Genomic DNA, 17,500 nt, shown 5'->3' on the forward strand with positions numbered 1-17,500 from the left:
TGTGTGTCTCTGCTGATCTCCATCCTGGCATTTATGTGGTGACATGTGGGGTTATACCATGCTGTGGGTGGTGGTGGGGTGGGTGAGGGGGGCTTTTTTTACAGTGTACAATGGTTCAATAAAAGGGGTTTATAAAAGTCAAAAGTCTCTCTCTCTCTCTCTCCCTCCCTCCCTGCCCTTCTGTTTTCTACCGTTCTACCCCCAGTATTGAGAGTGCCCCCTCGCGTCTGTGTCTGCTCTTTAGTAAGTTCTTGTTTGTTCTTCATCTCTCTCCCTCCAGAGCTTTCCCCATGCACTTTGATGAGAAGTCCATGTTCGCAGGACACAAAATAGAGGCCAAAATCCTGAAGGTCAGTCTGTTGATACCTCAGCTAAAGACATCCACCTCTCCATTTGTCTCTCTCTTTCTTTCTCTCTCTCTTGCTCTCTTTCTCTCTCTCTCTCACTCTGTCTCATGCACTCATGCAAAGACAAACAAACCACATTTTCGTTTAGGGCAAGCTAGTTAATGTGTAATTTATATGTGGTATGCCTTACTTATGGCTGTGTGTGTGTGTGTGTGTGGGGGGGGGGGGGGGGGGGGGGGGGTAGATTGACAGATGGACAAATGAAAAAAAAATGGCTGACTATGTTTGTTTGCCCAAACTGCTGTCAGAAGTGCTGAAAGTGGCCATGTGTTTTGTCCTGATTGGCTCATCAAACATTTGAGATTGTAGTGGTTTGGAAATGTCTTTTAGCTGGCAAGCCTGATGGAAAAGCACTGTGTGTCTTTAGATAGGTCTAGAAATTGTCTCTGCTATGTTTTTTTAACACACCAGTGAAGATAAAAACAAGATCATAATAACATTACACAAATTAATCAGTGAGGTTTGACTATGCCTCTTATATAAACTTTACAATATAAAGATTTTTTTAAATGTTTTTAAGATCTGTGAACTACCTTAACAATGACTAAACCCTGGAAGGGTTAAACTACAAAACAAAACTACTAAAAGGAGTGTCCTGAAAAGATTGTCAGCAATCATTGCATGTTTGTGTCCTTTGTGTACATTTTACATTTTAGTGGAGCACTATGACTTGTTGAAACAGGTTTACCGGATTTGACTGTTTGTAAATCTAATTCTCAGCTCATTGTAGATGTGTCAATCTCAAGCTGTTCGTAAATGGTTTAGTAATATCCATTACTGATTTTTTGTGCGTGTGCGCAGGAGGAGTTCAGGTTGCACTTTAAGAACATCTCTCGCATCATGGACTGTGTGGGCTGCAGTAAATGTCGCTTATGGGGGAAGCTTCAGGTGAGACTCACTCACTCAATCACACACACACACACACACACACACACACACACACACAGACACAGACTCTCTTACCACAAACTATGTTTCCAGGGTAGGAATTTCACGGCGGCCACGACGGCCATGGCCATGCCCCTTGCGTTGGCCATGATGCCCCTTTGAAAATCAGAGGTTTACAGGCCACTGTGGCCTTGGTGCCCCCTTCTTTCAATATTCTGGTTTGCGTCCGACTAATAGCGTATTTTATTAGCCTATGGCCTGTCAAAATAATCTTAGCATTCACAGCGCAAATGAATTTAGTCTTTTACACAGTGGAGAAAGTGACCGCGCACGGCAGGAAAGAAAGTGCGTCCAAATTCACAGATTCTTCTCAGTTGAACTACTCACGAAGTAGCCTACTCAGACATCACAAGTATCACATCACATGAAAGAGCTTTTTCTCAGCTTTTAAATGATGTTAGTCGCTAATTGCTATGGTGAACGGTTCACGAGACAAGTAAATAATGATTAAATTGAATCATAAATTCTAGCTTCTGCGCCTATCTCCCTACCCATTCATCTCGGTGGAATACTTCACAAACCCTTTGTTCAACACATGACAAACCATATATTAAAATAAACAGCAGACCTTACCGAACATAAAAGTTCCCTGTCCCCTGTACAGTTAGCCGTTCCAGAGTAATCCGGTTTTGAATTTGCAGCAAATTTTGACATGCATGTCTCCAAATTTGGGCTTTAAGTTTCAGAATGTGTACATTTTTCTACATAATTTCATAACAGGCCAAATACAAAATAAATGTTACAAATATCGCCTAGATATCGGTAAATATTAAAATCAGAGGATATACAGCTGACTAAGAGTTTGTGAAAGTAGCCTTAATGATTACAAAATGCTAAGCATGCATCTAGGCTATTTGAGTTTCTTAAAGCTGAGCTGTGCTTAAATTGTTCAATACACGATTTCATATCAGGCCAAATATAAAATAAATGTTAAATATAGCCTAGATATCTGTAAATATTATGATCAGATGATTTACAGTTCTATGTAATAAGTCATGTTTCATGTTTTTGTAATGTTTCATACAGTGATGCAGGTTTACAGGCTAAATACAACTTATTTTTTATAGCCTACTACTGTATAGTTAACTTTGGCCTTGGTGCCCTGACATGTGGCCTTTGTGCCCCCCACCAAATATGCCCAACTGAAGGCTAAGTGGCCTTGCCCCTAAAATTGTGAAATTCCAAGCCTGTATGTTTCTAATTTATATCTTGCTTCTCTCTCTACCCCTTTTCCTTCCTCTCCTCTCCTCTCCCCTCCTCTCCTCTCCTCTCCTCTCCCCTCCTCTCCCCTCCTCTCCTCTCCTCTCATCAGACACAAGGCCTGGGTACAGCCCTGAAGATCCTTTTCTCAGAGAAGGAGATCAAGAACCTTCAGGAGAACACCCCCTCCAAGGGCTTCCAGCTGACCAGGCAAGAGATCGTTGCCCTGCTCAACGGCTTCGGCAGGTGAGTCACCCCCATGGATGTGTTCTATGGGTCCGGGGAGAGTAAGGAATTACTGCCCCATTCATTTCAGATAGACTAGCTACTTCAAAAATAAACGGATTCCGCATCTAATCTCATCAAGCCAGTGAGGTGCCACGTTACGGATGGCCCCAGATGTTTAGTCCATGCAGTTTGGTTAGAAACGTCCAGCTCATGGGAGCATCCAATAATCCACGCATTTGTGACACCCAATAGTTTGGTTAGAAACGTCCAGCTCATGGGAGCATCCACCAATCCACGCATTTGTGACACCCAATAGTTTGGTTATAAACATCCAGCTCATGGGAGCATCCAATAATCCACGCATTTGTGACAACCAATAGTTTGGTTAGAAACGTCCAGCTCATGGGAGCATCCACCAACCCACGCATTTGTGACAACCAATAGTTTGGTTAGAAATGTCCAGCTCATGGGAGCATCCACCAACCCACGCATTTGGGACACCCAATAGTGTGGAAAAAAATGTGGCCGGATGTCCACAGAAGGTGCCGTCCTTCGAGTTGGGCCATTACATTAGTCGTGGTCAGACCCTTAATCTTTCTCTGGAATCTCCAGGCCACACATTCTGCCACCCTGGTCTCATTTGTCACCACCACATCTGGCAGATTCTCATCATCTATTTGTATTCAGGGAAGATTGGCTGAGCATTAGGCTCTTTTACAACATTTTTCTGAGCTTACAATTACACGCATATATAATTCCAAGAAAGGTTTGTTTGGTCTATAAATATTTGTTTCCATGTTTCTGTTGGTTTATGGCTCTACTGAGCTAACAAACTGATTGTGCATCATAAAAAAAGAGTCTCAGAGCTACAGAACAGTTATTTATATTACTTTAAGACTTTGTGAGCCATTCAATTTAGCGTAAACACTAGACATGTCCTTGATCCTGTTTTGTGTGTGTGTGTGTGTGTGCGTGCATGTGTGTGTGTGTGTGTGTGTGCGTTTTCTTCAGATTATCCACAAGCATAAAAGAGCTGCATAACTTCAGAACCTTGCTGGAGGAACATAGGTAACAATGGTCACAGTGGCCACCAGGTGGCGACATTCCCCTCCTCTCTCTCCCGAGTCAACCTTGCAATATTCTTACCTCCAGCCGCCCCGCAACACACATACACACACAACAAGCATCAGGCCACTTTCAGGAACTTGCAGGATTGACGTCAGAGAAACAATGGTTAAAATAAAACAGCTATAATAACTGAAAAACAAGCAAAAAATTGACAACCACCCAACCAATTTCCCCGTCATGCCAAGCGAGGGTGGCATCCTGTCTAGTGTCGTGGGTGCCACCTTCATGCCCGCCAGGCTGTCGCCTGTGTACCCGCTGATGTCTGTGCCTGCTCCATGTTCGCTGTGGAAATAAGCAAAAACAAAAGCATCCCTTACAAATAGCTCTCGGGCTTTTCATAGAAGACGGCGATAAGGAAATAAATGACCGATAACAGCAACAATAAGAAAACAGCAACAACAAGAAAACCACAACAACCATAATGAAGAACTCGGATCCCCTCCTCAAAGCAGCTTTTACTTCTGTGTGAGGTTGTTGCCAATGCAGATGACAGTGTTTTGTTATTGTTTTCTTATACTGTTGATTTGTTTGTTTGGTTTGTTTTGTTTGTTTATGGTGTTCTCTTGTCTTCCTTGGTAAGAGGGACAATCCCCTCACTGTCAAGGTCTGAGTACCTCATGTTATTGATTTAGTTTTGATTAGTGTTTATTTGCTTGCTTGTTTGTATGTTTCTGGATAAAGTATACGCTATCCGGTATGTCTCTTGTCCTCAAGTGTGTGTGTGTGTGTGTGTGTGTGTGTGTGTGTGTGTGTGTGTGTGTGTGTGTGTGTGTGTGTGTGTGTGTGTGTGTGTCTCCATGTGTGTCTCCATGTGTCCATGTCATGGGTATATGTGAAGGCCATGTTTGTAATCACTGAAGTTTTTAGTCCAATGCAGCAAAATCTTTCTCTTTCTCTCTATCTCGCTCTCTCGCTCTGTCCCTCAGTCTCTCTCTCTCGCTCCCTCTCCTTGTGTCTGTCTCTCCATCTTGTCACTGCCACGATTGCTTTTCAGCAGCAGTTCATTCAGTGGACTCCACTTTGCCACTTGCCTTCCTTTTCACACTCAAACATAATTCATCATCTAGTAGTTGTAGAACTCACATGATTACCATGTACAATGCACATGTGCTGTGTAGCTATACAAGACAAGGATAGATGTTTCTGTTTTTAGTTGATTAGTGGAATCAGTTTTAAATGAATCATGTTCTTCATGACTTCTCATGGATACTGTTGCTATGTTTTTGTTTATTTTGTTTTTGTGTTGGGTAGTGCTCTGTTCTGGAATCTTTGGTGTTGAGCTAGAGATGGATTGAGCTCTAATGAGACTATACCCTACCCCCCCTGAATGTGTGTGTGTGTGTGTGTGTGTGTGTGTTTATCCACACTCAATCCTAGTTGTGTTTTTTGTTTGCAGTGCTATACAACCAATAGAAAACAAGCAAGTCATTTTTGGTCATCATGATGGAACTTAAGTGACATTTTCTTCATTTATTACGTACATTCCCGATCTTGATACACTGAAAAATATGTCCTTTATTTTCCTATAAATAATAGTTCTCATGGTGTGCAGTAGTGAAGTTCGCATGAGCTAGTCCGCTACCGCAAGGTCTTCCATTAAGGCTGAATTTAAAAATAACAATGAAATGACTATTATACTTATACATACTTAAATAAATAATAAATAAACAAACCGACTGAAAGTAACTCCAGCAGAGAGTGATTCAGACAGTCCTTGGGTGTCATATCTATCGTTCCAAGAAAAGACCAGGAAACAATAAAACAAAACACATTAAAACATTAGCCACACTCTTTGGAGCTGTAAGTGGAGCCAAGTGAGTCAATCATGGCACAGCCTTCAGAGATCAGAGGAAACCAGCATTTGGAGAGAGATTTATTTTTGCTAGTAAGGGAGAGAGGGGATCCTGTGTTCCCCTGTGACTATGTCGATCCACTGTGGCTGTATGCTAATGCGTTTGCACTACCCACCCACCGCTTAGTTTCCATTTTAATGTTGCCTTTTTGTTTGTTCGCGTGTTTGTAGAGGTTATTGTTGAAACCGCAGACGTACTGAAGGCGCGTTAGTACTCGTCTGTTTCTTGGCAACTAAAATGAATCACATGTGTTACAAAAGGAAAATCTTCAATGGTTATCATTGAAAGTGAATATAATGTTGAAATGTCTCCGTGTGTGTGTGTGTGTGTGAGAGAGAGAGAGAGAGAGAGAGAGAGAGAAGGAGGGAGGTAGAGACAGCAACTGTGCATTGGGTTTGTATGAGTTACAGTTTGCGCCTGCGTGCATCCACACACATGCATGTGTGCATGTCTGGGTGTTTTGTAGGCCACATACACTTTTCGGTGTGTGTGTGTGTGTGTGTGCGCGTGTTTGTCTGGTTCCCTGCTGTGGTTTAACTACTGATAGCGAGTGGCTTTTCTGTGTTCAGGACCAAAGACCGCTCCACTCTTCTCCGCTACGCTGCCTATTTCCTTTAGATGTCCATCAGACCTTGCTTTAGCATGTACCCCGGTTTGTTTGTTTTGTTTGTTTTTTTGGGTCTTGCAGTACAGCAGTCCTTTGGCATTCCAAAACAACTCCTCGCTCTAATTTACTTGTGATCTACAACTAGCTAAAAGGCCTGATGTAACTTACAGTACTTAATTAACTGAACCAAATTCATGTCCATTTTTTGGCAATGTAAATCTCTTGAGAGTGATCTGTTGTACAGTTAAGCAAACTTAGTCCCCCCCCCCCCCCCCCAACCACAGCCCCCTCCCCGTCTGTGCCTCTATAGGAGTTTATATGGCCATACCCCCCGCCTATCCCCTCCAGCCATTCTGCTCCACTAATCCTCCAGCTTGACTAGCAGGCAGCGAGTGAGTGTGTCCGATGCTCACCACCCACGTAAGTCAGTTTGCAGATGAGTTTGGAAGCTTGTCGCCACACCACAATGCCAAAAAGGTGTTAACTGTCGAGATTCTCAGGTCTTGTGTGAGATAGATAGAGAGAGTGAGTGTGTGTGTGTGTGTGTGTGTGTGTGTGTGTGTCTTTGATGGAGTGAGAGCATTGCATGCTTTCAGCAGTCTCTGAAACACACCTTGTCTTGTGCACTCATCTGCCTTAACCGTGTGCTTAAAATAAAATCTATATATAAAAAAAACAACAAAAAAACATAAATAAAAACATGCTCTAGCCTGCTTTTCCTGGACTAACCGCCGGACCCTTCTGGAGCTTGTCTGCCTTTGTTCCACAGTGTCCCTCCTGTCCGCCTTGCTGGGAACACGTCAGTTTAAACTATTGAGCCACAATAGATGTCCCCATTTCTTTGTCAGAGAAGAAAATAAAAGCTTTCTTTTTTCTTTTTTTTTTTGTTCTTTTCAAAGTCTTTGAGTCTATATATATGTGTGTATATATATATAAGTGCACCCATAATGATGTGTATACTTGTTGAGTATATTTATTTGAAGAGCGGAAATAAAAATTATGGTTGCCATCTGGATAACTGAGTTGTGTTTCTGTTCATGCATATTTGTTAGGTCAGAACTATATGTCTGAATGCTAATAATATAATGTGTTTTCTGTGCACAGAAAGGATAGAAAATGTAAACAATTTAGTTTGTCACAAATACCTTTAATTTCCATTTCACAGTTTATAAATAATATAATGAAACATTCACAACATTTATGCTGTCACAAGTGTGCTAAAAGTAGCTAAACTACTGTGCATCGTGCATCACTAAATGCTCCAGTTCAAACGTAAACATAAAAATATATATATATATCATATTCAATGCAAATATAAAACTCTCACAATCATAATTCAAGACAGAAACCACATTGTTGCAGATTTGATAAATAATACTCAAAGCAAATATGATGACGTGCTTTGTCTGCATACTCAATAGTATCATGATGTCATAGTCGCCAACTCTCAAACATTTGGTGTGAGACTCGCACTGTTATGTTCTGTCTGACACTTGTGAATTTTATTCATTCATTTTTTAGAAAAAATCCATTGCATCTCAGGCCAAAATATATTTCTGTTTTGGTCAGTCTTGAAAGTTGGCTGTTCAGATGATGCCTTCATTATAGCATAGTTTTACAGACAAAAACCAGGTTCTTGCTGAGAACGGCCTTTAAGGAGAAGCTTTGGTGACCACCTGCCCTGCTGGGCTGACAGCTGATCAGTTTGACTGTACTCAACTTTGGATCACAGAGAACAAACACAGGCCTCAGGTCTGTGACTGAGGACGTACAAATATCTCTGACATGACCTAAGTATCCTTGAACACTTGACTGTTACACCTCGCTTAAGGGGACTGGGGACAAGAAGAAGCAGCGTTTGAGAACTGTTTTGGAGAAGGTATGGTGTCCAGTGTATGGGCTGATGTCCAGTTATATATGTCTGATGTCCAGTGCATGGTCTGATGTCCTGTACTTCTGCTGTGCTCACTGGATGAATGCATGCAGATGTCGTGCAGGACCCTGGGAATCACTGGGTCTGATTCTCAGTCTCAGTCTGATTCCCAGTTGAGTCATCGCTCTGATTCCCAAGGAGTCACGAGTCTGATTCTCAGGGGAGTCAATACTCTGAGCTGTCTTCGACTGGTGAGTTTGATTCTAAGACAACAGACATTACTGAAATTTAAAGTGAAAGTTAAACTTTGTTTACTCCTGCATGCCCATTAATTGTCCAGTAAATATATGTCCTGTACCTGTACTTTACTGTAAGTTGCTTTCGATATAAGTGTCTGGTAAATGTAAATTGAACTCGGTCATCTGTGATACCATGAGAAGTGATGAGGGTCTTGGATCCGGCATCACTGGCATGTCTCTCCAATAACCCAAATGTCACCAAAACACAGGTACCATTATGAAGGAAGTCAGAGACCACATACCCACCCCTAAACATCCTGCCAATCAGTAACCACAGCCTATCAATTCAAAAGTCAACATCATGGACATGGCTTTGGCCCAATCAGGGGGTCTGTCCCTGCATCCTGACCCCACTGCAGCACCACCCACAGTTGGTAGTATTCCACACCTCCGAGTCCATTGTTATCTGTTACTATAGATACAGCTAGTTTCAAAAATGTCGGTGGGTGCGCCACATAAGAACATAGTGTCCATGTTCCTGTAAATAGCATTGGAATGGGGGCAGGAATGTGACTGCGTCTCGTCTGGACGCTGAGGGACGATGGCGCTCGGCGGTCACTAAGGGTTGAGCTGGCTGGAGGTCGCAGACGACCGCCGCTCCTCACTCACAACGTTGACCAGGAAACTGCTGCTGCCGCCACGGCTGCTCCAGTCGTAGCAGTCTGTGGACAGGCTGAAGAAACACACACACACACACACACACATACATACACAAACACACACACACACAAACAAACATACCGGCTGTTAGTGACAGATCACAGATCAGATGGATTATGCTTACGTGCTGTCCTGAACTTTTCAAACTAAAATTAGACTACATTAGATTAAATTAAGTATCACAAGCATAAACACACTAGGTAGGCCTACAATACAGTAGGTATCCGAAGTACCACATACTTAAAATCAGTGCCTGTTTTTATGGCCTAACTTTTTCCAGTTTTTGAAGTTCCCATGGAGAACCATGGCGTTCTAATAGGTTCTACCTGGTGGAGGTGCTCTGGGGTAGGATGCTCCAGGCCAGGTCGTCGTCACTGTCGTACCGTCTGGGGTTGTCGAAGAAGTACCGTCTGTTGGAGAACACGTGGCTGGGGATGGCCGAGTGAGTACTCTGTAATGGTCAGAGAGAGAGAGACGATTAAAGCTCATGGCAACAGTAAGGACCAGTCCAGCACTTACAGGTCCCCTCCAGAGCTCAGTAGTTATCTCTTGGTATTAAGAATGAGCGTGACTTTCAGTATCCACTAATTTCATTTACATACTGTATTATAATTAGCCAGGTAAACAAAACTCATTCACAAAGTGAATAGAGTCTGGTCACTCACGATTGGGATTCCTTTACAACATTTGCATTGTGACGGGTGATGCTCATTGAGCTCAATGCAAATCAAACCAGCTAATAGGCTAACTGAAATAACACCCATGCCAATCTCTAGGTATGGTGAAGGGTATGTGATGATGTGGGGCTATTTTAATTCCAAAGGCCAAGGTAACTTTATCAGGATGCATAGTATTCTGGATCCATGAAATAACTGGCCTTTAAAAATAAAAATCTGCCTGTCTCTATGGGAATTTAACATAGGGGTGCCAATACTTATGACTCCTGTATTTTAAGGAAGAACATTTATTTATTTATGATACATTATTCATTCACTAAGAAAATTGGTGTCCTTAAAGGTTAGATATTTCATCATTTTTCACTTAAGGCATTAAGATCAATTTCCAAAAGATGATTTTATATTCCTCTTTTCAGTCAACTTTAGCATGGGTGCCAATACTTTTGGCCAGCACTGTATACGGGCCTACCTTTGCTGTACATAAATGTACACATTGTTCTGACTGCAATTTCCAATGTTTGCAGGCATTGCTATAATACTTCATTTTAAGTATACGGTGCAGATAACACAAACAACTAGTGCCCTAAAAACCTAAAAGTTCAGACACATTATGCACACACACACATATACACACACAGAAACGGACCTTGTCCTGGGTGGGTTTGCGGACCCTGAAGAAGAAGACCACAAGAGAGGTGGGCAGCAGCTCCCAGACGAACAGGATCACCCCGAACACGATGTAGCCCGCATCCCCCAGAGTAGACCTCAGGTCTGCCTGCAGGGCCACAGAGAGGCAGATGGTGAGGGAGTGTATGTGCGTGTGTGTGTGTGCTTGTGTGTGTGTGTGTGTGTGTGTGTGTGTGTAAATTTACTGTATATAAGAGAGTGATAAAACTTGCACATGAAAGTTCAAGCGAGTGTGTTTTTGTATGTTTGTAGGTGTGCGTGAGGGAGAGAGAGAGAGACGAAAACAAAAAGTTTGAATATGAAAGAAATGTGTGTGCGTGCGTGTGTGTATTTTGAGAGAGGGAAAGAGCCACAGAAAGAGATGCATGGTGTTTGCATATAAGAGAACCAGCGGGTGTGAGTGTCTGCGGAGCCTATAACTTCTCTGTCCTCATTCAGTCAGCTCTGCATCTGATTTAGAGATGGGTGAGGAGGAGAGGCTGAGGAAGCCAGACGCTCCACTTACACGACCTCTCAACAGCTCAGGATTCATCTCATATCTCAACTGTCATATTCTCAAGCATGACATAATTTACATAATTATTTATAATGCACCTAAGGCCAAATTGGCAGAGGTTTCTGTGTGTGTGTGTGTGTGTGTGTGTCATCTTTCCGTTGTTCTAATTGACCAAGTTAACACCAGAGGCAGGAGAAAGAGGAAGTCTCTGCCCCAGTCAACCAATACAATAGACTGTAAATTAGTTTTTTAAATATTCTATTTTATATATTGTACTTATTATATATATACATGTATATATCTACTTTTAACTGTAAGATCTTTTCTTTTTCTAAATCCATTTCCTTTCCTTTTATATGGAACTGAATTGCCAAAGTGTAGGAAATGTGCTAGGCCTAAATCTAAATCAGCTTGCCTTGCCAAACAAAAAAAACAGCAAAGTTTAAGGTTTCCATCAGTCCAACCTTTTGTTTCCTCACCTGATCTGATACGTTGTACCAGTCGTAATCAAAGGAGTTGATGCTCTCTATGTCGGTCAGAGCCAGGACCACCAGGTTGTAGCACGCCCTGGAAGCATACAGGAGAACCACCATGATCCCAATCAGGGTCACCTGACACACGGATGTTCCCTGTCAACCAATCAGACAGCGCAGAAAAAGAATCAGCAGTGCAAATCTCCTACATGATCTTAGCAGAAAACACTTTCCACAGACATCCATGTATAACACATATAACAACAATGTACACAGCACGATATGTACAGTGAGTGTTGTTCAACATACCGATGCTGTGACTGGAGCACTGGCATCAGATTAATGCCTTTCTACTGGTCTCATCGAGAAGCTAAGCCACTTTGCATGGATCCTGGCAATATATAGGGGGGAATCTCTGACACTTCTGGAAGTGTGCTGATAATTTGAGCTCAACTGCCAATTTAAATTTATCCCTCCCTTAGTTCCTGGATTAGCAACTTGGCTAGAGTTGTGTATATGGGGCTTGCTCTGAGACACCATTGCTAGTTTCCTGTTTACAGAGCCATCATAGTGGTAGTGGTCCTGTATCCCTCCCTTAGTTCCTGGATTAGTAACTTGACTAGAGTTGTGTATAAGGGGCTTACTTTTAGGCGGGGATCACATTAGGCAGCGGCAAGCGTAATACAACGCTCAGACCATAATAAGTTCTATCTCGTTCCTATGTTAACACAAACGGTTTGCCTTAACTGACAATTGAATATGCTCGCGTTGCGCTTTGAAAGTTGAACCAAGTAGATAGATAGATAGATACTTTATTGATCCCCAGGGGAAATTCAAGAAATTGAAGAAGTTCAGCACTCAGCTTGTTCAACTCTAGCGTTACACCAGCGTTGCCACCGTTCCACTGCCGAACCATAGAGAACCATAAGAAACCTGCCGCTTGCTGCTGGCTAATGTGATCCCCGCCTTAGACACCATTATGTTCACAGAGCCACCATGGTGGTAGTGGTGGTGTGGGGGGGTAGAGGGTGTTGGGGGGCGGGTTACTGACCTTTGACTCCAGGTAGATGCTGGCGAGGGACATCTTGGCCACCTTGTAGAGGCAGACGGACAGGGAGATGGCGCAGAGGACAAAGAGTGTGTCGTTGATGGTGACGCGCACCAGGACGATGGTCTTCACCTGCGTGTCCGTGGTCTTCACGAGGAGCGCGCACGTGAGGTTCACCAGCAGGAAGAGAAGGCTCATGAAGACGAAGAGCAGGTAGAGGGGCATCCTGGAGCGAGGGAGGGAGGGATAGAGAGGAGGAGATGGGGAAGACAAGGGAATGGAGGGAAGTATTAGGAGAGGAGAGGAGAGGAGAAGAGAGAAGGAGCAAAATTAGGAAATTGCAGCCACAGGGGCAAGGCCTCACAATGATGGAGGAGCTAGAAAAGCAGTTTATGAAGGCGTAGAGCAGGTAGGGTGTCCTGGAAGGAGGGAAGAGAGGAAACTGGGAAATAAATGTGTTTAGGGGAAAAGAGGAAGAGAGAAAGAAAATGGAGGGAAAGGAGAGAGAGACGAGAGGAGTGCCAGGAAGAGACTCCAGTGAGAAGAAGGGATGTGCCATATTGTAATAATTCCTCCCTGTGAGAAGAATTTGCCATATTGTGATTTAGACTTACTGTAGATGATGACATTGTCTACTACATTTGTGCCACAAGGTGGGCAGCTCACAATTACAACGAGAACATGCATGGCAGAAGGCAGAGTTCAGGCTGTAGGCGTGAAAGAAGAGTTAGTCACTGAAGATGGTCAGTATTAAATTAACTTTTTTGTATTTGCACAGTTCTCAAGCCTGCACGCTGATGTGACTTGTGGCCAAGAAAAACAGTGGGGAATGGTACTATTTTCATGTCGCCTAGAAACATTGTGATATACTGTAGTTAAGTGTATATCGGCCAGCCCTAGTAAGGAGATAAAGAGAATGTGCGAAACCGTTTGGAGTGGGGAGGAACAAAATGAGTTAGATATGGCAGAAAAACACAAAGAACACATGGCTCATGAAGATAAATAGCAGCTTGAGGAGAATCCTGGAGTGAAGGAAGGACTAGAGAAAAGTGGAAAAAGAAAAAAAGTGGAAAGAGTGTTTTTAACACATCTCTGTGTCCAGATAGGAGCAACACAGTTTGTTTTTTGTTATTTGTTACACAATATGTGTTGAAAATAGCACAACTTGTGTTGAAACTTTTTTAAACTAATTTCTGTGTCCAGTTAGGGACAACACATTTGTTTTAAGAGTGCAGGAGGGGGAGAGGAGAGGAGAGCAAAGGGAACGATATCGAGTAGATTTAGTGGATGCCAGCAATTACTCTGAGTTATGGGGATGGAGAGCAGATGGAGTGCGGGAGATGAGAGAAGGATAGAGAGAGAAAAGAAAGAAAGAGTGTAGAAGGAGGAAGGAGAGAAGAGTAAGGAAAAGGTGGTATGTAGAATAATACTTAATTGCTGCTAGAAAGAAGCGAAGACAAGCAGATGAGGGTCCTGGAGGAAAAAAGGACGAGTGGAAAGGAGGGATGGGGGGAAAGAAAACGTATATGTAGGACTCAGCATCTACCAGCAGCGTCAACCAGAGGCCTCGTAAAGATCAAACACAAATGCATAGGGGAAGTTGGACCATGGAAGCATGGAGAGAGGGATGAGAGAGGTGTGGAGAGAGAGAAAAGGGAAAAAAGGGATGATAGGAAGGGGAGAACGAGGACAAGCGGGCTAGATTTAGGACACACACCAACAGGAGGGGGCAAAGGTCGTATCACCAGAGGAAGAGGAAGAGGAAGACAGAAATACCACAGGGATGAACGGTAAAGAAAATGTCAAGGTACCAGCAGACAGAAAGAGGAGACCAGTGGGGCTGTGGCTGCAGACATTTCCATTCTCAAGCAAGCCGATACGGATCGGTGCCACTGTAGATCAACGTGTCATCTACATAACAGTCCCTTTACTTTTTACTTCACTTTAAGTATAAGTAAGTATAAGTATGTATACTCCTTTGATCCCTGCATTTATCCCAATCCGTGAATTAGTGAAACACAAACAGCACACAGTGAGGTGAAGCACACACTAACCCGGAGCAGTGAGCTGCCTGCTACAGCGGCGCTCGGGGAGCAGTGAGGGGTTAGGTGCCTTGCTCAAGGGCACTTCAGCCGTGGATGTGGGCATGGGAGAGCAGTGTTCAACCACTTCCCCTCCCACATTTTTCCTACTGGCCGGGGATCGAACCGGCAACCCTTCGGTTACAAGCCCGAAGCCTTAACCAGTAGACCACGGCAATAGGATGGGGGACATGGAGCACAGAGGGGTTGACGTGGAAGAGAGAGGGTGTTGACAGAAAGAGACAGAGTGTGTGTTTCATTCTGATTATACTCTACTTCAATTGTGGAATCGGATTAGAAAAGCATTTCAATAACCTGAAGTATTCAATTTCAGTCTGATTAGATCTGTCATGTAACCAATGCTTAGTTTAGTTGGAGTTTATCATGATTCCTGAATGAAGACGTGTCGTCATGGAATCAGATGTTTCACTAGTTGTCTTGGCATATTCTTGGAATATTCTCTATTGTGATAATAATTTGATTTTGGTGCTTTAATCCGATTACTCTGCACATGTACACACACTGAGAGATGGCATCAGAAACAGGCATGCATGCAACAGCCCTTTAAATTCACAGCCAATAAACAAAAGGGCAACTTGTGGGAACAAGAAAAAAGTTTGTATGAAGAAGATATACATGGATGCAGACAGGTTAATGAAGGGTGATAGAGAATGACTGATGATTTCATGAGAAGGGAAATGTATGGATCTATGAGAGGAGGAAAAGACAGCAGACGATGGGGTGGGATGGAGGGAGCAGAAGAAGAAGGAGAGGGGTGATGAGATGAGGGGTCAGAGGTCACAAGTATTTACTAGGTATCTACTATTTTCTAGGTATCTACTGAGTATTTACTACAGTAGGTATCTACTGAGTATTTACTAGGTATCTACTATTTTCTAGGTATCTACTGAGTATTTACTACAGTAGGTATCTACTGAGTATTTACTAGGTATCTACTGAGTATTAACTAGGTATATACTGAGTATTTACTAGGTATCTACTAAGTATTTACTAGGTATCTACTAAGACAATAAAGGCCTTTGCACACTAAAATCTGTAATTATGCGTTTCCTTTTTTTGGTCCATGCAAAAAAAAAATGCTTCAGTCGGACACCTCATTCGGTGAGACTGTATGGATGTGAAAAAAAAGCAGAAACTTTTTGGGCAGACGAAAGTTTTAAAGTCCTTAAAACACACTTTCTGTTAAAGCACAATGCCCTGGCTGACTTACTTGTACTTGAGCAGCTGAGGGGAGAACTTGGACTTTGCCTTGAAGAAGACCTGAGAGTGGAGAACAAAGGAGAAGAACGGGGTCAAAAGGTCGCTCGCGGCCTGATTGTGTTTTTTTTTCTTTCTTTCTTTCTTTTTTGGTTTGTCTCTGATTCACATCTTATCAAGGAAACCTTATCACTCGGATTTCATCATTATGTGACTGTGAGACACAGCATGTTCTCATTGACGATATTGCAGAGGCACAAACTGCATTTGCCTTTTTCACTAATGCCTCGTCATCGTCATCCTCCATGCATTTGGATTGGGTGATGTGTGTGCCATTACTGTATCTAGCCACATCATAAAAAACTATATCTGTTTACAAGGGTTATATAGCAGTCTCTTGTTGCAGTTCATATTATAAGTGTACACATTAGAGTATTAGATCTAGCATGTAACTATAAAAGTCAACTGTTTTATACAGTCAGTTTCATCGTAAACGCTGACGCTGAAATTAAAGTGCCTGAGGTAGATCTCCAAAGCACACAGCTCATTTATAAATACTCACTCAGGCCAAGAACAAGGTCAGTTTATGAAAGTCACAAGCAGTACGTAGAATCACAAAGGACACAATGGAACATACACACACACACACACACACACACACACACGTAAGGGATAATGGACTCCATGGGTTCGGTTCACAGAAATGAATACATGTTCGAGGTTGTAAAACGGCCCGACTCACAGCAGAGGGCCGTTTAAACCTTGTAAGTACATTCATTTCTGTGAACCGAACGACGTGGAGTCCATTATCCCGCTTATTCCACTGATGCCACTTGCGTTGTGTTCGTTTCCTGTTATAATTTAAAGGCTTTAATCGCTAAAACTGTCTTGTTTGTAGAACTACTTCTTTCCGACACATATCAACTAATTTCTCAACTTACAAACTGCCATTACTAGTTCTAAATGGATGGTTGCTATGGTCAAAGGCTAGTAGTTCTCTTGCATCTCTCTTGCTGTCAAGCGGGTATATCCCAGGATTCTGATGAACCTTATCTTTGAAACATTGCTATTTTACTTAGGTTACTGCCATCCAACAAGCTGAAAGCCACCTCTGTCATATGCTAAAATGTTGCCATATTCTGAACGTCTGTATTTTACAGCTCGGATGCAAAGTAACAGTTAATTTAAACTTCACAATAAGTTTGGCGAATTAATATACAAGTTATATATTCATGGGTGTGCAAATAACATACGGTTAATACACATTCTAAAGAACACGGGACAATGGGAAATTCAACCAAGCAGTGGAATGAATATTTATACCACACTGAGAAGAGCATGGCAATGCTAAGACCACATCCCTGCATTCTCTTCATTTTATGGTACCACAACACCACAGTTTGTGGCGGTATACTGTAGTACCGCAGCGCTCGGCACCATACACGCTCCACACCGGACCAGACGTCTGCAAGTGTCTCCTTTTTTAATTAATGAGGAACAGGGCCGGCGGAGCTGCTTGGAATAACTCTAACACCCGTCTGTTAGATGTCTCTGCCACGACTCGCGTCAAAGAATCTCACACGTGTGTGTGTGCGCGCGTGTGTGTGTGTCTTTGTC

At 42.7% G+C, this 17,500-nt stretch overlaps 2 protein-coding genes across 2 annotated transcripts in view; one reads left to right on the plus strand and one right to left on the minus strand.

Moving 5' to 3' along the window:
* Nucleotides 1-4,205, plus strand: part of ero1b (endoplasmic reticulum oxidoreductase 1 beta) — a 21,661-nt gene extending 17,456 nt beyond the window's left edge. The window contains 4 exon segments of the mRNA XM_042102700.1: nt 249-350; nt 1,209-1,295; nt 2,668-2,801; nt 3,795-4,205. Coding sequence (XP_041958634.1) covers nt 249-350; nt 1,209-1,295; nt 2,668-2,801; nt 3,795-3,855 — 384 coding nt within the window. The 3' untranslated portion in view covers nt 3,856-4,205.
* A 3,319-nt stretch (nt 4,206-7,524) lies between these two features.
* Nucleotides 7,525-17,500, minus strand: part of gpr137bb (G protein-coupled receptor 137Bb) — a 14,753-nt gene continuing 4,777 nt past the window's right edge. The window contains exons 2-7 of the mRNA XM_042103283.1: nt 15,897-15,946; nt 12,588-12,810; nt 11,543-11,692; nt 10,527-10,655; nt 9,530-9,654; nt 7,525-9,216 (exon numbers count right to left, since the gene is read on the minus strand). Of these exons, the coding sequence (XP_041959217.1) occupies nt 9,102-9,216; nt 9,530-9,654; nt 10,527-10,655; nt 11,543-11,692; nt 12,588-12,810; nt 15,897-15,946 (792 nt within the window). The 3' untranslated portion in view covers nt 7,525-9,101. The remainder of the gene's footprint in view (nt 9,217-9,529; nt 9,655-10,526; nt 10,656-11,542; nt 11,693-12,587; nt 12,811-15,896; nt 15,947-17,500) is intronic.

The sequence above is a fragment of the Alosa sapidissima genome, chromosome 9 (assembly GCF_018492685.1).
Source record: "Alosa sapidissima isolate fAloSap1 chromosome 9, fAloSap1.pri, whole genome shotgun sequence".
Taxonomy (NCBI): Eukaryota; Metazoa; Chordata; class Actinopteri; order Clupeiformes; family Clupeidae; genus Alosa; species Alosa sapidissima.